The 20,561-nt window shown below is 37.8% G+C and overlaps 1 protein-coding gene across 3 annotated transcripts; it reads right to left on the reverse strand.

Moving 5' to 3' along the window:
• Window positions 1-1,463: 1,463 nt before the first annotated feature.
• Window positions 1,464-16,136, reverse strand: LOC142541626 (uncharacterized). Of its 3 annotated transcripts, none has more exons than XM_075648112.1 (4): window positions 16,010-16,136; window positions 2,206-2,311; window positions 1,883-1,959; window positions 1,464-1,718 (listed from the first exon to the last, which is right to left on the reverse strand). In XM_075648112.1, the coding sequence occupies exons 2-4, from the start codon at window positions 2,304-2,306 to the stop codon at window positions 1,579-1,581; spliced, it is 318 nt and encodes a 105-aa protein (XP_075504227.1). In that variant the 5' UTR covers window positions 2,307-2,311; window positions 16,010-16,136; the 3' UTR covers window positions 1,464-1,578. The 3 variants fall into 3 exon arrangements, with proteins under 3 accessions (XP_075504227.1, XP_075504228.1, XP_075504229.1); XM_075648113.1 differs by having other exon boundaries at window positions 16,035-16,125; XM_075648114.1 differs by lacking the exon at window positions 16,010-16,136 and adding an exon at window positions 15,775-15,983.
• Window positions 16,137-20,561: the final 4,425 nt, after the last annotated feature.

Here is a 20,561-nt window from a genome sequence, read left to right on the forward strand (position 1 = left end):
ATTTAAATACTAGAATAGCATGTATTTGAAGTCGAGATTCATATATGTGGTAGAATAACCAACAAGAAACTCGTATTCGAAGTCGGAATTGAATTATGTTATGATTTCAATTTGATATGAATTTTCAAAGTTTCAAAAGATATTTGAAACTTATATTGTTGATTTTGAATGATTTTATTGATTGAAATGAGTATGTTATTGATGTAGATATATTTTTATACTGAAATCTAAAGTTACAGTGGACTGGAAACGAAAAATTCAGGTATGTTGCGACCGAGTAACATACGACATGTATCTGTATCATATGATATATGTTTGATTGATTTGATTGAGAATATATATCTATATGCCTTATTTGTTGAGTTGATGTGGCATACATGACATACACGTTGAGCTATGATCCTTGGACACCTATTATGATTGGATTTGATTCTGGGGTTTGTGAACATGATGCTATGTTTGGCATTATATGGCCCTTAAAGCATAGTCATTAGTGGCCCCAATGATTGATTGAGATTTGAGATTTGATGGCTCTTTTTCGACGATATCATACGAGTATCCCTGATTGAGGCCGATGAGCCAGCTCGAGCATTGATTTGATAGCGATTCGATTGATTCTGACATATGCTCAGTGGATGAGCATTTTACCTAATACCTCTACGACATACATGCATTGCATACCATATATCATTGTTTAGATTCTTGTGGTATATATTGTGGTTGTTTCAGACTGAGCTTTGCTCACCTCAGAGGGGGCTGTTGTTGTCTTTGTATGTAGACAATAACAGGTAATCCAGGATATCAGGAAACCGAAGAGTGTACTTCTGGAGGGAGTCACAGTTTGAGCTGAGGTTTAATGATATTTCCCAGTATATATATATGTATCTATATACCAGGACATGTCCCGAGGATATGAGTTTATCTGTTTGTATGTAGTTGATTTTAATTATGTGGGCATATTTTATGATGTGAGATGAAATACTATTTTTAGTATTCAAACAATGTATTTTAGGCTCATTGTAAAGAAAATTTAAACTTATTTTCCGTTGTAATTAATTAATTATAATCAAATTGCATTGTAATAACGATTAGGAGTTAAAGACCCCATAAAAAAAATCATTTTCCCAAATTATATAAATGGATACACAAATATGAAATATGTATCATTCATTTCAGCTGTGACGGTTCTGCTCAAACTGTCGTACCCAATGCTGCATTCTTTATCGGATTGACTACATTTTCACCAATTATCATATCATATAATATGTAGCAAACTTTTAGTCAATTGTGTGGAAAATGTGGTGAATATCAATTCATGTAGCATGAGGCTTTAGCAAGTGTTGTAGAAGGTTTATGATAATCTTGGGTGGCTTGATTCTTTAACAAACCTTAAGTCCTGTTCTTGTAGGCCAATTATAAAATTTCGGTGGCAGCGTTCGATGGATAGACATGGTTGGAGCGAGTAAGAGTAAGAGGATAGCAGAAGTCTCATTTTCGAAATATGGGGGAGTTCACACTCGAGTATCAAAGTCAATAAATTGATACTACATCTCGAGAAATAACGTATAAATAGATCGATTACTGTTCGATTTTCATGGATTTAAGACCTTTGTTATTCTTGAACTCCGTAATAGCCTGATCAAAAGTGCTTCTAACATGTCCGCACATTAGCATCAGATCCTGGCAAGAATCTTTGAGTACCTCTCGCGCCGAATCACCTACAACCAGAACACAAAGATCAGCTTTAAGTAGAAATCAAGTGATATTTAGCCTTCAAAGGGTCACGAAGTGCGAAACTTTGGGGTGCGCTAAGGCAATTTTCAAAGTCGTAGTATTGATATCGACAGTCTCTTCTTACAAATAAAGGGTTCAGTAACATTACCGGTTGTTTGCACCCTAATGTTTACACGAGCATCAGAAGGGTGTGGAATGCTGTAACCACAAAATGAAACTCTGGGGCTGCAAGATATCATTATACCACTTAACATCTACTTTTACAGATATGATTATAGTGAGAAAAAATCATGCAAGAGGGTTGAACCAACAGTTAGAAGAAACACAATTGGAACAAACCAGCTATTAAACAACAGGGATTGAGTACTAGGATTTTTGCTGGAAAGTATGATATCACCTATGCTCTTGCTAACATCTGATGTTTGGGTAACTACAGTTTCGGTGTATAGAACAATTATATGTACAACTCACTCTTGATTTAGACTAAATCTCAGAGTATTCGCTAGAGTATGATCCTCATCAGTCAACGAAAATGTCGCTTGTGAATTATCATGGAATGACCCGAGCTCCATTTAATCTGGAAAAAAAGTAAATAATTATTACTCAAAACAACAGTGTAATAGCATAAAATTCAACAAACAAATGCAGCAACTCTAAGATTTGAATCTCATGTATATAATGGAAAATGTTAGATTTGTCGAGTGAATTGGGTTCAAAAGACATGAAATTTTCCGAGTTTAAAAGCATCTCAGCAGCATAAAACTAACATACATTTGTAACCCAATTCCACTCTGCAGAATTCTTTATACATCCATGAAAGAACATTAAGAACCCACTCAAACATCATAAGCCAAAACAAAGGTTTCAAAACAAAAGCACGAAGCATATATACAGACTACAATTGCATGTCCACAGACAACACTCCGCAAGTATCTATAAGACACACGACATCCAATTTGACATCACCACATCCTTCTGACCCCATGATAAGCACGAATTTTATAGCGTTTTAAAGACTTTATTTTGTCGTATTTGTGCTTATCTAGCGTTCTTATTCCGAGTTTTGCACTTAATTCGTGTTATTATTGCTATTTGCAGGTTTGACCAAAAGATGATAAAAGCTAAAGAAAAGAAAGAAAAATCAAGCGTCGCAATGCCATGTCAGAAATACCCGGAAAAATAGGAAAATAGCACAAAGAGAGCACCCGGACCTATGCACGGACCCCGTGCAAGGGTCCATGTCCTAAAATCCCAAGGAAGGAAATTCACGAGCCCAGACGGACCTCTACACGGGGTCCGTGTCCAGCAACATCCGAGAATGAAAAATTACCGTACGAAAACGGACCTTATTCCGGACCCCTACACGGGGTCCGTGTCCAGCATCTCCAGGAAAGAATTTTTATTCGAACGCACATGGACCCTACACCCGAGACTTACACGGGGTCCGTGTACTTGTTATCAGATCCAAAATTTTGCGCAGATTCGATGGAGATTTGAAGGAATAAAAAGGAAAAAATAAAAGATTACGGGGTTACTTTTTGGACGGGACTTTTCAGATCAGAAAAAGGGGAAGAACTTGGAGACTTTTGAAGACGGCGACGGGTTGGGAGAAACGAGAGCAAACCGCGCACTTTACACGCAAGATCTGCGCACTATCGCTGAGATTTTCTCTTCTCTTGTTTTCTTTTTTTCATTCATGAATTCGAATATAAGATTTTCTTCTAGTCTTGAATTTATGGAGTAGTTTTCTTGTGATCGGGACCACGATAGGGACAAACTATTGATTATGTTTGTTCATTGGATTATTTGATTTATGAATGAATATTATGTTATTGATTAATGTTTGCGTAATTCTCATGCTCTTAATTTGGCCAATTATTTGCATGTTTGTTGTTTGATCTCGACTCGAAAGAGAATAGATTAAACTTAGCTTCAAAAATATTAATCAACACACGGTTAAATCGACAAGAAATAGTATTCGGTTTCAATGTGCGATTTTAGGCGACATCTGTGATTCCATCGTTGAATAATGTGTTTTTGTTTGATTAAATTCAATTAGAAATAATTGGACTGTTAAATGAAAATAGGATTATAAATTCTAGAAATAGATTTATAGTTAATTCAGGGAATTTCATCGTGGCATCGAATAATCTGTGGTTAATTAATTCCAATGCATGATAATAATCAAAGTTAGGACCGTTGTGTGTTCCCGATCATTTTATTAAATTTGAAAATATCCCAAGTTTCAACCTGTCCTGCAAAGTCGAGCGTAGTTAATAATTTAGCATAATTTAATTTAATTTAACTAGTTTAAATTATCATCAATTCACTTATTATTGTTTGCCTAGATTAAATCGAGTAATTTAAATCTTAGTACTTAAACAATAGTCTCTGCGGGATCGATACTTGGACTTGTCGTCCATTTACTATAACTTGACCTAGTCCGCTTGCTAGAATTTTTCCCAACCGAAATAATCGGTCAAGTTTTTGACGCCGTTGCCGGGGATAGTTTGTTTAATATTAGGATAAATTATTTATTTGAGACTAGGCATTTATTTATTAGTTCTTATTTTTTTATTTTTTTTAATTTTGAGCATTTTAATTAATTTTGCTTCAGACTTTTGCATTCTTTTGGAACTTGAATTGTGCACTTAAAATTTTGATTTCAGGAGTCTAGCTCGTGTTATATGAGTCGTGCTCAAGGCTTCGAAAATCTAGTGCCACTTGATCTAGAGATTGAAAGCACTCTCCGCCGCATCCGTAGAGCTCGAAGGAACAACAACGTGGCCCTTGAATTCGGATCTGAAGAGGAATCTGAATTAGACCTTAAACCAAAATCTGAAAATATGGCCGGGGAAGAGGATAATCGTACTTTAATGGAGCTCCATCGACCAGCGTTTGGAGGTTATGGTTCTAGTATTGTCCGCTCTACAATTCAAGCGAATACATTCGAACTGAAGCCGGCCGTCATCCAGATGATTCAACTTCAAGTGAAATTCGGAGGATCACCATCTGAAGATCCCAATGCACATCTGGAGAACTTTCTGTCAATCTGTGATACAATCAAGTGCAATGGGGTGAGTACTGATGCCATTCGACTCAGACTGTTTCCATTCTCCCTGCAAGGAGAAGCTATGGAGTGGCTTCGAGACCTTCCTGCTGGTTCTATTACTACATGGGATGAGTTAGTCGAGGTCTTCATGCACAGGTATTTTGCCCCAACCAAGATTACACAGTTGAGAAATGAAATCACATCATTTAGACAGAGAGATGGGGCATCGTTGAATTCAGCATGGGCAAGGTTTAAAAAGATGTTGAGAATGTGCCCGAGACATGGTTTTTCGATAGGCCAGCAGGTTGAGACGTTCTACTATAGGGTGGATCCATCTGTAAGATCTATGCTTGATGCAGCAGCGAACGGTAGCTTGTACAGGAAAACACCAACCGCAACACTTGAAATCATATCTAATATGGCAGAAAGCAATGTGGGTTGGCAAGACAATCGAAGGGAGAAGAAGGTCGGATTCCTTGAAATAGACGCCTTGACAGCGATCACAGCAAAGCTTGATGGATTGACACATCAGATGGCACAGTTACAAGCAAATAAATCATACCAGTCAAGCCAGTGAATCAAATTCAGGGAAATGCTGAGATAGTTGGTGGATCATCTAATGAAATACCATTCATGCCAGATATGTCTTGTGAGGGAATACAGTGTTTTGGAGGGGACTCAGTGAATTATGTGGGAAACCAGGGTCGACAACAATATAATCCATACAGTTTCTCATATAATCCGGGATGGAGGAGTCATCCGAATTTTGGGTGGAGGCAGTCAGAAAATACTGTTGAGCAACCATATTTCAATCCTCCACAACATCCTACCCAGCAGAAACCTCCTCAGCAACCACCTAAACCTCCGCAAGGTACTGGACCTTCAATGCCACCCGGTTTCAAGCCACGGGATAGCAAGTCGAATCTTGAGGATATGCTAGCCAAGTACATAGCCGGGAATGAGATGAGATGGCAAAATCACGATGCCATGATGCAAAGAGTGGAGACTCAACTAGGGCAGTTGGCGACACAAATGGCTACACGAGCTCCGGGTTTACTACCTAGTGACACGGAAAAGAATCCAAAGGGTGTCAATGCAGTCACAGTGACATCTCCCCTGAAGCAAAAAATAGTTGATGTTGAGGAAAATGTGAAAGAAAAAGGGTCATCCAAGCAAGAGCCCGAGGACGCAAGGAAAGCAGGTAAGTTTCTAAACTCGAACCCCACTGTTGATATTAATTCAGTCCCGTTTCCCCAAAGAGCAAAGCAACTGCAACTGGATACTCAATTTTCAAAATTTCTTGAGATTTTCAAAAAGCTGCACATAAATATCCCGTTTTCAAAGGCTTTAGCTCAAATGCCCTCCTATGCAAAATTTCTTAAAGAAATTCTATCAAATAAGAGGAAACTAGTGGATTTTGAGACAGTGAAGCTTTCGGAGGAATGTTCTGCAATTTTACAAAATAAGTTGCCTCCAAAAGCTAAGGACCCAGGTAGCTTCTCTATTCCTTGTACCATAGCGAATTCATTTTTTGGTAAAGCTTTATGTGACTTAGGTGCAAGCATTAATTTAATGTCTTATTCATGTTTTGAGAAGCTAGGAATTTGTGAAGTTAAACCTACTACAATTTCACTACAATTGGCTGATAGATCTATTAATGATAGATCTATTAAATACCCTAGGGGAGTAGTAGAGGATGTTTTAGTGAAGGTTGACAAGTTTATTTTCCCAGTGGACTTTGTTGTGTTAGATATGGAAGAGGATCGTGAGATTCCTCTTATTTTAGGAAGACCGTTTTTAGCCACTGGGAAGGCTCTGATAGATGTACACAAGGGTGAGTTGGTTTTGAGATTGAATGATGAGAGTGTAGTGTTTAATGTTTTCCAATCTATCAAATATCCCAATGATACATCTGACTGTTTTAGAATCGATGCTACTGACGAGTTTGTTGAGTATGGGTTGCAGGAATTACTTGGTGAGGATCCTTTGGCGGTCTGTATGACCCATTCAAGCCCACTCGAATTGGGAAATCAAGAGCTAGACGAGTGTATTCATTATCTGGAAGCAGGCAGACCGATTTCAAAAACGGTAAACTCTAGGATTTGGGAGCTTGGGCATATCCCACGACCTTTAAAATCATCCATTGAAGAAGCCCCAATCCTAGAGATGAAATATCTTCCTTCGCACTTAAAATATCTATTTTTACTTGATAATGATAAATTGCCAGTGATAGTCTCCTCCACTTTGACAAGTACGGAAGAAGAGAAGCTGTTGCGAGTTCTGAGAAATAATATCAAGGCCATAAGCTGGAGTATTGCAGACATCAAAGGGATCAGTTCATCCATGTGCATGCACAAAATTCTGATGGAGGCCGACCATAAGACATCTACACAACCTCAAAGGCGTCTGAACCCAGCTATGCAAGAGGTGGTAAAGAAAGAGGTGATAAAGCTACTGGACGCAGGTATTATTTACCCGATTTCTGATAGTAGGTGGGTAAGTCCAGTGCAAGTTGTTCCGAAAAAGGGTGGGATCAATGTAGTAAAAAATGAGAACGATGAATTAATTCCTACCAGAACTGTTACAGGGTGGCATATTTGCATCGATTATAGAAAACTTAATGACTCCACCCGTAAAGACCATTTCCCCCTCCCATTTATTGATCAAATGTTGGAAAGGTTAGCTGGACATCATTTTTACTGTTTCCTGGATGGTTATTCGGGTTATATGCAAATTACTATTGACCCTGAAGATCAGGAGAAAACCACTTTTACATGTCCTTACGGGACATTTGCATATAAACGAATGTCATTCGGTCTATGTAATGCACCAGCAACTTTCCAACGCTGCATGATGGCAATTTTTCACGACATGATTGAGGATTTTATAGAAATATTCATGGATGACTTTTCTGTCTTTGGCTCTTCATTTGATACTTGTTTGATTAATTTGTCTAAGGTCTTGGAGAGATGTGAGGAGTCAAATCTAGTCTTAAATTGGAAAAAATGTCATTTCATGGTGAGAGAGGAAATAGTGTTGGAGCACAAAATTTCTGAAACTGGGATTGAAGTTGATAAGGCTAAAATTGAAGTAATAGAAAAACTCCCAGCCCCAACAAACATCAGAGGAGTGCGTAGTTTCTTAGGCCATGCAGGGTTCTATAGGCGCTTCATAAAATATTTTTCTTGGCCGTTGACAAATTTGCTGATAAAAGACGTGCGCTTTGATTTTTCTGATGAGTGTGTGCAGGCATTTCAAGTTTTGAAGGAGAAATTAATCACCGCATCTGTGATGATAGCGCCTGACTGGGGGTCGCCATTTGAGGTGATGTGTGATGCAAGCGACACAGCTCTGGGGGCAGTGTTAGGGCAAAAGAGGGACAAATGCATCCATGTCATCTACTATGCTAGTATGACACTGTCAGCTGCCCAACTGAACTATGCCACTACAGAGAAGGAGCTTCTTGTTGTGGTTTTTGCTCTGGATAAGTTTAGATCATATCTGATAGGGAGCAAAGTTGTAGTGCACACCGATCATTCAGCCTTGAAATACTTGATGGCCAAAAAGGATGCAAAACCAAGGCTAATTCGCTAGATTCTTCTGTTACAGGAATTTGACTTGGAAATAATCGATAAGAAGGGAACAGAGAACCAAGTTGCTAACCATCTCTCGCGTTTGGAAAATTCAAGTTCAGGTAAGGATATTATTCGCGATGATTTCCCGAATGAACAACTTTTTGAGATCAACAGTTTACCCTGGTATGCCGATTTCGTTAATTATCTATCCAGCAAGTTCGTTCCTCCCCACTTTACTTATCAGCAAAAGAAAAAAATTTCTCATATTTGAAATACTATTTGTGGGAGGATCCTTATTTGTTTAGAATATATGCAGATGGCATAGTCCGTAGATGTATTCCCCAGGAAGAGGTAAGTGAAATTTTGTTTCATTGTCATGCTGGTACGGCTGGAGGCCATTTTGGGGCAACCAGAACTGCGTCAAAAGTCCTCCAGTCTTGTTTTTATTGGCCTACATTGTTTAAGAACGCGCATGAATATGTTACAAAATGTTCAAATTGTCAGCGCACAGGTAATATCTCTAGGAGACATGAATTGCCTCTCAATAATATTTTAGTGTGTGAGCTATTTGATGTATGGGGTATAGATTTCATGGGTCCGTTTCCAGTTTCTTTTGGGAACAAGTATATTTTGGTGGTTGTCGATTACGTGTCTAAGTGGATGGAAGCACTTGCATGCAAAACTAATGATTCTAGGGTTGCCGTTCAATTTCTCATGAAAAATATTTTCTCACGTTTTGGCACACCTAGAGCCATTATTAGCGATGGGGGTACTCACTTTTGTAATCGTCAGTTTGACGGTCTGTTGGCTAAGTATGGGGTCCGACATAAGGTGGCCACACCTTATCATCCTCAAACTAGTGGCCAAGTCGAGGTATCGAACAGAGAACTTAAACGCATTCTTGAGAAGACTGTCGGTGCTTCAAGGAAAGAATGGTCTAGAAAACTCGACGATGCACTTTGGGCTTACCGCACTGCATTTAAAACCCCCATTGGCAAGTCCCCGTTTAAACTATTGTATGGGAAGTCGTGTCACCTACCTGTTGAACTTGAACATAAGGCTTATTGGGCTACTAAATTTTTGAACTTTGATGCTAAAGCCACAGGTGACGAGAGAGTGCTGCAACTGAATGAACTGGATGAGTTTAGGTTGGATGCGTATGAGAATGCCAAGCTTTACAAGGAGAAAACCAAACGCTGGCATGATCAGAACATCGTTCATCGAGAATTTGTGGTGGGACAACTGGTATTGTTATACAATTCTCGACTAAAGTTGATGCCAGGTAAGTCGCGTTCACGGTGGTCATGACCATACACCATCACGCAAGTTTTCCCCTATGGGACAGTGGAGATCACTAGTGAAGCAACTGGAGCATTCAAGGTGAATGGGCATAGGCTGAAGGTTTATCATGGTGGTACCATGCCCGATGAGCCGACCACTGTGGATTTGCAGGATCCAAACTGAATACAGGGAGTAAAGTCAGGCTATCGACTATAAATTTAGCGCTTACTGGGAGGCAACCCAGTGTTTAGTTTTTATTTTTCTTTCATCTTTTATTTTAACTTTCTTTCTTTCTCTCTTTCTGTTTTATGCATATCTCGTGAGCTAATCTCAGAAAATGGTGGTGTAGGTAATTTATCCACTGGCGGTGGGATGTCTCAAGTGTCGTGATTCTATTAGGACGAGCAGATTCAGAACGTCAAATAGGCCAGGGAAGTTTCTGTACAAGTCTTGCTTCTTGTGTGCTTGATTGAGTTTCAATTTTGATGTGTAGATTTATAGAATTGTACAACCCTGGCTTAGCATATGTATTTTGGTTCGTAGTGCGTAGGGTAATTTTTTTAAAAAAAAATTCGATTACCCGAGTCAACACGGACCCTCTCCCGGATCCCTGCACGGGGTCCGTGTCCTATTTCTTCCAAACTGCCATTTTCCCGAACCTACACGGATCCTGCCCCGGACCCCTACACGGGGTCCGTGTGTATCACTTTCAAAAATGCAAAATTCCGAGCATACACGGACATGCATCGGGACCCCTACACGGGGTCCGTGTTCACCACTTCCAGATTTTTCAAATTCACGAGCGTACACGGACCCCTACACGGGGTCCATGCCTTCAAATTTTTTGGACATACAGATTAAAATCGCGACCTCTCCTTCTAAATCCCAAAACCCCTCTTTGAATTTCCCTACTCCCACCGCCGCCTCCAGTCGGAAACCGCCGCGCCGACGCGTCGCCGCCTCCCGAGCCGTCTACATATCACCACCAGTCGCTGCCACTTCCACCGCCGCTCATACCGCCACCTACTCTGAACCCGTGAATCCACTCCACCACCATAACTTCCTCCCTAAACACCTAAACAGTGTACTCACGCCGACGCGCCACCGCCTTGTCGCCGACCACCACCACTAAATCTCCCGTGGCCGGCCATTTCCCACCACCGTCGACAGTGAGTTATTGCGCATTCTTTCAGATTCATGGTTCGGTGTTTGTTTTTCACTTGTTGGATTATTGGGCGTTATTGTTGGGTGTTGCTTTATCTTGGATTTAATTGTTACTGTGGTTTCTTCGGGATATTCTATTGTTGAGCACGTTGATGTTGGATTGATTAGCATTGTGTGTTGTAGTTCGGTTGATTGGGTATCGGCCTTTGTTTGTGCAAGAGTTTATTTGTTGCCATTTTTGCGGGAATCAGTTGTTGGGTTGTTCAGATTGAGTGGTTGGATTGTGGTGATTGATTTTTTGGAGTGTTCGGATATAATTGCATGAATCAAAATGCCTCCTCGAAAACAGAGCAGCAAGCGTGCACGAAGCGGTGCTTCCTCATCCTCCGGGTCCGCCAGGTTGCCATTTGATGCTTTAAGGTTCACCTGCCGAGAGAATTTCGATTGGTACTCGGCACTTCATGGGAACTCCGTCATTGTGGAACGTTCTATTCATCCGCGGATTGACCACGAGGTGCCACTCCGGGCAGAGTTTGATAAATTTGGATGGGGTCCTATTCTGGACATCGCCGGACCGTATTACCCTGACTTGGTCTGGCAATTTTACGCGAATGTGGAGGAAAAAGAGACAATCGGGCTGCCTCATTCGCGTACTTACGTCAAAGGAGTAACTATTGAGTTGACCAGCGCCTACCTGGCCACTATTCTGAATGTCCCTAATGACGGGCCGTCGTGGTCTTCAATCAGGTGGATATCTTCCTGTCGGACATCACTTTCCGGATCCCTGAGGCTCGGCGCCGGCTCCATTACCGCACATCTCCTACCGGCTCCCGCTCCAGTGTCCTCCCGACGTACCTCCCGCTGCTGGATCGCCTCATCTGTTACTTCACGGGGGCAAATATCATTCCAAGGAAAGCCAGGAACAACGAGGTCCGCCATATGGATCTCTATATCATTGACAAGATGTTGAATGGTTTGGGGGGCCATTCCTGCTATTCCAGTGGCGTCGATCATACTTTCCCATATGCACTCAGTCGCCCACATTGACCCCACGAAGAATAGGACACCATATGCCCCTTTCCCTATCATCATTTCCAGGATCTTGGCGGCCCATGGCATCGATCTCACTGGTGAGACCTCCCTCCTGCCCACCTCTACACAGATGCTCACCCCCCAGGCCATGCAGGGCATGTACTTCATTTTCAGACAGGGTGCTTGGTACCGTAATCCAGGGAGTCGACATATCAGTCCCCATCCCCGTGACCCACTAGTGCCTCTTCCTACCATTGATGAGCGTGCCTGGGAAGATCGTGTGGAAGAAGAAGCGGCATTGGATGCCCGAGCTGGACCTCAAACTGGTTTGCCCCCTCGACAGCGCGCCCAGAGAGGTACACGTCAGGTTTTCTCGTCCTTATTTGATTGCATGGATGACATACGCACTCGATTGGCTCGAATCGAGCACCATTCAGACGATGCCTATGCACAACCTTGGGACAGATCTGCACTCGATGGCTTGGAGGACTTGGAGCTGGGATCAGATGATGAGTAGTTAGTTTTATTTTGTTAGGACTTGTGATGACTTTGATCATTTTTCTCGTTTGTTTATTTTACATTTCATTCAGATGTTGTTGCTCTTAGAGGACTTCTTATTATTTATGATTATTCTCGTTTGGATTTTATTTCAGTGCTTGAGTGTTTTTCCTATTCCTGTTTACGTTTCCTTGTGTATTCGATGTCGTTCTTTTCAGGTATTGATGCGTTCTACCCCATTGTCACCACCTACTCGACATTTTTCCAGGGAAGTGTGTTTGCTTTAACTGTCTTGTTAATTCATATTACATCGCTTTACACTGAGGGCAGTGTCGATTTCAAAGTGTGGGGGTAGGACAGTTTTGTTACACATCGTTGCACATCACTTAAAAACACTTTTCATGTAGGATGAGACTACATCTAGAGAAAGAACCCTTGTTTTACTTGATAACCGGATTAATTTTGTTAGATTTTGGATCACCCGGGAAATCGTTTCATGCCTAGTATTGAATGAGAGGAGTCGTAGTTTCAAGGAGAAAGTCAGACATGAACCAATTTTGTATTGACATTTCTTTCCATGCACGTTGTCAGACTCTTGCTCGTTAATGGTAAAATGGTGCAAGGTGAACTAAAAAAAACAAAAAAAAACAAAAAAAGAGATAGAACACCCTAGAACTCGTCTAATTAGCCATCGAAGTGAAAATACAAACGATGGTGACTTGGGGATGATTTAGGCGATCTTTGGACCGTTTGAACCTTTCAAGCCTACCCGATGTATCATTTATTGTCTCTAGTAACCCTTCTTGAGCCTATAAAAATCGAATGGTGTGTGTCAATGACACACAATTAGACCCCATTCGTAATTTATTCAATGTCCCACATCAACTACCAAAATTTCAGCCTATACACTTTTATCCTACCCGAACTTTGACAGAAATAAACCCTTCGAGCGCTTTGAAATGTTCCAACACTCACATGTGTAGAAAAGACATATTTGAAGGAGTTGTTGAATTACCTTTGAATGAAAAGAAGTGGATTTATGATTTAAAAATAAATGGTGTAAAGTGTATGGTTTTGAAGACAACCGAAAAATCTGTGGGTGAAAACTGAAGGACAATGAGAAAAGTAAGAGATAATAGAGCTCTAAAGATGATAAAAGTACAGTGATTGGTGACGAGTCAAAAGTTGAATGAATGCGCTGCAGGAATATGTTTATTCCCTCTCACTTTTGATTCTCATACCTTCTATTGTAGCCGTGAGCCTTGGCCTTACGTTATAAGCTTAAAAAGACCTATTAACCAAGTTATTATCGTTCAACATTTAGTAGTGAGGGGTATGAAAGTCAAGCATATGGGGCATTTCTACTATTAAAAAAAAAATTGAATATAAGTGATCCTTAAACCAAGTAGCGGTTGATGAGTATGAGTTCTGATTTGCACACTATGCACATCTCGTTCTGTTGATCTTTACTGGGTAATGTTTGAATCTTAAATTGCGATGAACACGAATCTTGTGATATTCGAAGCATGATCTTTTGACCGGGAGTGAAGGAGTTTGACAAATTGAGAAGTTTTGATTGTACTACTTGAGTTCTGAATGTAAAATATGTTTCATCTTTATTTCTTGTCTGATTTATTCGAGGACGAACAAAGGTTAAGTGTGGGGGAGTTGATAAGCACGAATTTTATAGCGTTTTAAAGACTTTATTTTGTCGTATTCGTGCTTATCTGGCGTTCTTATTCCGAGTTTTGCACTTAATTCGTGTTATTATTGCTATTTGCAGGTTTGACCAAAAGATGATAAAAGCCAAAAAAAAGTCAAGCGTCGCAATGCCATGTCACAAATACCCGGAAAAATAGGAAAATAGCACAAGGAGAGCACCCGGACCTATGCACGGACCCCGTGTAAGGGTCCGTGTCCTAAAATCCCAAGGAAGGAAATTCACGAGCCCAGACGGACCACAAGACGGACCTCTACACGGGGTCCGTGTCCAGCAACATCCGAGAATGAAAAATTACCGTACGAAGACGGACCTTATTCCGGACCCCTACACGGGGTCCGTGTCCAGCATCTCCAGGAAAGAATTTTTATTCGAACGTACACGGACCTACACCCGAGACTTACACGGGGTCCGTGTACTTGTTATCAGATCCAAAATTTTGCACATATTAGATGGAGATTTGAAGGAATAAAAAGGAAAAAATAAAAGATTACGGGGTTACTTTTTGGACGGGACTTTTCAGATCAGAAAAAGGGGAAGAACTTGGAGACTTTTGAAGGCGGCGACGGCTTGGGAGAAACGAGAGCAAACCGCGCACTTTACACGCAAGATCTGCGCACCATCGCTGAGATTTTCTCCTCTTGTTTTCTTTTTTTCATTCATGAATTCGAATATTAGATTTTCTTCTAGTCTTGAATTTATGGAGTAGTTTTCTTGTGATCGGGACCACGATAGGGACAAACTATTGATTATGTTCGTTCATTGGATTATTTGATTTATGAATGAATTTTATGTTCTTGATTAATGTTTGCGTAATTCTCGTGCTCTTAATTTGGCCAATTATTTGCATGTTTGTTGTTTGATCTCGACTCGAAAGAGAATAGATTAAATTTAGCTTCAAAAATATTAATCAACATACGGTTAAATCGACTAGAAATAGTATTCGGTTTCAATGTGCGATTTAGGCGACAGCTGTGATTCCATCGTTGAATAATGCGTTTTTGTTTGATTAAATTCAATTAGAAATAATTGGACTGTTAAATGAAAATAGGATTATAAATTCTAGATATAGATTTATAGTTAATTCAGGGAATTTCATCGTGGCATCGAATAATCTGTGGTTAATTAATTCTAATGCATGATAATAATCAAAGTTAGGACCGTTGTGTGTTCCCGATCATTTTATTAAATTTGAAAATATCCCAAGTTTCAATATGTCCTACAAAGTCGAGCGTAGTTAATAATTTAGCATAATTTAATTTAATTTAACTAGTTTAAATTATCATCAATTCACTTATTATTGTTTGCCTAGATTAAATCGAGTAATTTAAATCTTAGTACTTAATCAATAGTCTCTGTGGGATCGATACTTGGACTTGTCGTCCATTTACTATAACTTGACCTAGTCCGCTTGCTAGAATTTTTCCCAACCGAAATAATCGGTCACCCCACAGTATCCATTAACCATAGTTATGAACACAATACTTCGAACAAAATCCAAAACCTTTTTTCTTCCAGTAAGAAACTTTATTCATTAACACGTAAGTGTAATCTTGTTAATTTCCTATTATTCCATGGTCAAAATGGGTGGTTGTGATAGACCTCATACGCAAATCAGAGCAGCAAAGATCGAGAATTCCTAACAATTAGCATATAAATCTAAACCAGTTCAATTTTTTTTTTCCATCAATCCAACAAGCTAATTCTATTTTACTCACAGTTTACATGAATCCCAAAAAAAGCTGGACAAAACCCATCGCTCCTCTTGAATTGGATGAAGAAATTGAGGGAATACACAAAACCCTTAAATCCAAATTATGAAATCGTAATCACAACGACAAATGTTTAAGCATCTCTTTTAGAACGTAAATGTTCTACATACCATCGTAGCAAGTTGATTGCTTGAACATAACTCAATTTACATAAGGAAATCCAATAAAATACTACTCTCACCTGATGTAGCCGTAGGATGATCGACCTTGCAGGATTTTTCCCTTGCTTGTTCGCCGTTTTTGGGAGAAAAAGGTTTTTCACGCTGAATTGCAAGGGCTACAGCCTACAAGTAATGGTCTCTTCGTTTTAATATATTTATTTTTTATTATTATAAATATATTTTAAATTTTATTTGTTGAGTAAATTTTTTTTTTTGAAATTTTTGTTGAGTAACTTTTGTTGAGTAACTTGAATATTAGAAACTTTATACTTCCAATTAGGTGGAAAAAATACACACGACAAAATATATTTATATTCCCACCAATATAAATTATTCCAATTATTTTTAAAAAAAATTCTGTATTTAAATCTTTGGGGGCTTTACGCAGGGGCGTAGCCAGAGTTTCAAAATATGGTGGGCTTGAATTTGATGAAGATGATCATTTGAAGTTTTTGATAGGTGTTCATTGTTTGTTTGGATGAAATAATCGGTAATGATTTTTTTTGACATTTTGATTCACCGATAAATAAAAATACCTATAAACGTCATTTTATTTCACCTGAAAGAATACTCTTCATTTAAATTAAAAGATGATAAAAAAAACATTTTTTTCTATTTTTTGAGTAACCAAACATCAAAGACACTAAACAAATAATTTATTGTGATAGAATTCCATAAAAACATACAATTAATTTATTGCAAGCTTTTAATCTTGAATCCAGAATAGACCAAACCCAGATTCAAAAACACTAGAAGAATCTTGGGGAAAACACAAATCAATGAACACCAAAGAGAATAGTGCTTAATTAAAGAGATACGCGGCAGCAGAAAATTGGCTTAATTACATAGTTTTTCTTGCAGCGTGGCATATAATCCTATGTTAAGATATCACAACATCAAGCTGAATATGAAAGAAAAGACTTAAATAGTTAGTTTGACTCTGATAATCTAGTTTTTGGAAATCCTAGAGGTGGCCTTCATGTCGTGAGTTTGCAAGCAGGGGTTGAAATATACTATTTTTTTTCAAATTCATGCCACTGGGATTCGAAATTCGAACTTTTTTCTTAAAAGCTACAAGAATCTAAACTCGAAAATCTTTGCTGGGCTTGAACCCAGCCCAGCCCAGTCCACACCATGGCTACACCCCCTGGCTACACGATTTGGCGTAGCTTTCAAGGGTACTAATTACCAAGTACTATGCTGTATATAATTTAATATTTCACATTTTGTAATATAAAATACAGTTTATTTGGTATTAATTCAGACCGGATATTTCATTGGACACCAAATATAGTATTATAAACCTTTTTAATATTATATATTATTGTATTAAAACAAAATTGTAGTGCAGTTATATAAATTTTATCTGGATTTATTTAGATGGATTGATGAAATTGTATAGATAATTAATATTCTGATTATGGGCTCCAATCATAACATGATGTTTATCTTTATTTTAATAGTAACTGAAGCGTTTGTACATTTAATTTAATTATATGGTACAATCTAAATATACAAGCATGACAGACCATATCTGATATATAAAATAAAATACGATTTCAGGCGACATATTTTCTTCCTTAATTTCCCTCCGATGATAGTTTCGGTTTTATTGTATTTGGAATTTATAATAAATGGGAAAAAAAATAAAAGTTAAGTTTTTGAAATTTCTGGATTCTAAAGTGAATATCCAGAGCTAAAGATTTGGTTATTACCAACATTCAATTTAACATTTTTCTCCACATACCCAAATAAAATTTGTACAATCGATCATTTACGAACCAAGATAAACTTACATTTTCGGATCGAAGTTACGTTGTCCAGATTAACTATATACTCGGTTTAAAACTCGTTGTTCATTTTACTCAGTTTTTGGGTCAAAGCCTCGTTCCCTAACATAAACCTCTCCTCATAAATATTTTGTGAAGTTTGTTCATTGAAAATGACTCCTCTATTTGATTGATCAATCTACAAGTACCAGGTTGGCAGAGTTGAACAACCCAGTTATCGTCTAGTCCCTCTAACCATCATATGGTAAATTCACCGTTCTCGCTATCAACGAATCTATTATCCATGTGAGATCCTCGTCCCCGTTCTCGACGGTTTTCTCCATTTTAATTGTGAGTTTGCCGCCCCAATTTTCGACGGATCCCTCACTACCTCTTGGTCACAGTTAATTCACATTCCAAAAAATATTTTTTCTTTTTCCTTTCATTTAAATAAATCATATAATAAACATGCATCGACACTTCCATTTACTTTATATACATTTTTAAAAAAGACATTTACGGTTTGTGTCTTAGGCACGGACCCGTGCATATACAAATAAAACAGCTTGAGCATTTTTGCTCGAAAAATCATATCTTCTTCATTTCTCACTCAAAAATTTAGAATTTACAATCCAATCAAATATAACGCCGAGTACTACAAATCTTCAGTTAACTACATTTTCAGAAATGAACTTATAAATTGCAATAATCAAAAGAACATAACATGATGTATTGACACTTAAAATTTTCGTACATATTGAGCAGTTCTACGAGAAACACCATATCTCCTTTGTATCGCACCCAAAAATTTCAAATTTACTATCCAATCAAATATAACACCGAGTACTACAAATCATCAGTTGACAACATTTTCAAAAAATGAATCTATAATCGTAGAAATCAAAAGTTAAGAGGATGATGTGTTGACACGTAAAAATTTTTCACAGATCGAACAGTTCTACGAGAAAAACCATATCTCCTTCATTTCTCACTCAAATATTTCAAATTTACTATCCTATTGAATATAACACAGAGTACTACAAATCATAAGTTGACATCATTTCCAGAAAATGAACCTATAAATCCCAGAATTTTAAAAAACAAAGGATGATGGGTTGACACGTAAAATTTTAGCACATATTGAGCAGTTCTATGAGAAAAACCATATCTCCTTTGTTTCTAATTGAAAAATTTTGAATTTACTGTCTAATCGAAGATAACATCAAGTACTACACATTATCAGTTCACAACATTTTCAGAAAACAAACCTATAAATCGTAGTAATCAAAGGAATAGAGGATGATGAGTTGACACGTAAAATTTTTGTACAGATTGAGTAGTTCTACAAGGAAAACCATATTTCCTTTGTTTCTGACTCAAATTTTTTGAATTTAGTATCCAATTGAAGATAATACTGAGTACTAAATTAGTTGATAACATTTCCGGAAAATGAGCCTATAAATCTCAGGAATCAAAAGAACAGAGGATGATGCATTGACACGTAAAATTTTCGCATAGATTGAGCAATTTTACAAGAAAAACCATATCTACTTCATTTCTCACTCAAAAATTTCGAATTTACTATCCAATCATATATAACACTGCATACTACAAATAATAAATTGACATCATTACCAGAAAAGGAACCTATAAATCATGGAATTTTAAATGACATAGGATATTATGGGTTGACACGTAAAATTTTCGCACATATTGAGCAGTTCTACGAGAAAAACCATAGCTCTTTTGTTTCTGATTCAAAAGTTTCGAATTTATTATCCCATCGAAGATAACACCAAGCACTACAAATCATCAGTTGACAACATTTCCAGGAAATTAACCTATAAATCAAAGTAATCAAAAGAACATAAGATGATGGGTTGACACGTAAATTTTCGCACAGATTGAGCAGTTCTACGAGAAAAACCATATATCCTTCGTTTCTCACTCAAAAATTTCGAATTTTGCATCAAATCAAAGATAACATAAGTACTATAAATCATCAGTTGACAAGATTTCCATAAAATGAACCTATAAATCGCTGATTTAAAATACCAGAGAGTAAATTTTGAAACTTGCTGAAATTTTCAGTATTTTGAAATCTTTAAAATTCCTTGTCAAAAAACGTGGCTACAAATCATTTTTCATAAAAGACAACAATATGATGCAATATTTAAAATGACAGAAAATTTACCAGTTTAATATGCACAATATGACGCAATATTTCAAATGATAGAAAATTTATCTTAAATATCATATCAAATGCCAAAAGGTTATATAGAGGAAAATTGTAAACCACATATTTCCGACTTATTATGTGACTTACTTTAGTACTCCAAATGTTTTGAAAATTTCCTATAATTGTAATTTTAAATATATTTCGTGTGTTAGAGTAGTAAATGGATACATGATCTGTTTTAGTTCATTTTCCACAAAATTCAAGTTTGTTAAACCATGATTTAACTAAAAAAAATCTTGATAACTCTAAACCCATCCAAAAAAACTGAAATTTGAAAAATAAGCCATTAATCATCCAAGAAATGTCTGACATTCAGAATTTCCCATTTTGGGAGGTGTGTGTAGTTCACGCATTGCCTTGTAAGCATGTGGCCGAGCTACAGTCACCACGCGTAGATGGGAATTTTAAGATAGATGTATCTCATAGAGTTCTACGACTTTTGTATAGAAAGTTTTTCCAAAATCTCAACTGATTCGAACAAATTTCATATTTTTGAAATAATTCTTTTGATCGTCGAAAAATATTAATGTCGGTAACTTTTTGAATTAGATTTTGTAAAAAGTC

This window comes from Primulina tabacum, chromosome 4 (genome assembly GCF_025594145.1).
Source record: "Primulina tabacum isolate GXHZ01 chromosome 4, ASM2559414v2, whole genome shotgun sequence".
Classification (NCBI taxonomy): Eukaryota; Viridiplantae; Streptophyta; class Magnoliopsida; order Lamiales; family Gesneriaceae; genus Primulina; species Primulina tabacum.

Excerpts from the sequence above, each read along its gene's own strand:
- LOC142541626 (XM_075648112.1), bottom strand. The coding sequence starts at position 2,306 with ATGGAGCTCGGGTCATTCCATGATAATTCACAAGCGACATTTTCGTTG. Across the intron at positions 1,960-2,205 it reads AGATTTAGTCTAAATCAAGA|CCCCAGAGTTTCATTTTGTG; the intron begins GTGAGTTGTACA and ends GATATCTTGCAG. Across the intron at positions 1,719-1,882 it reads CATTAGGGTGCAAACAACCG|GTGATTCGGCGCGAGAGGTA; the intron begins GTAATGTTACTG and ends TTCTGGTTGTAG.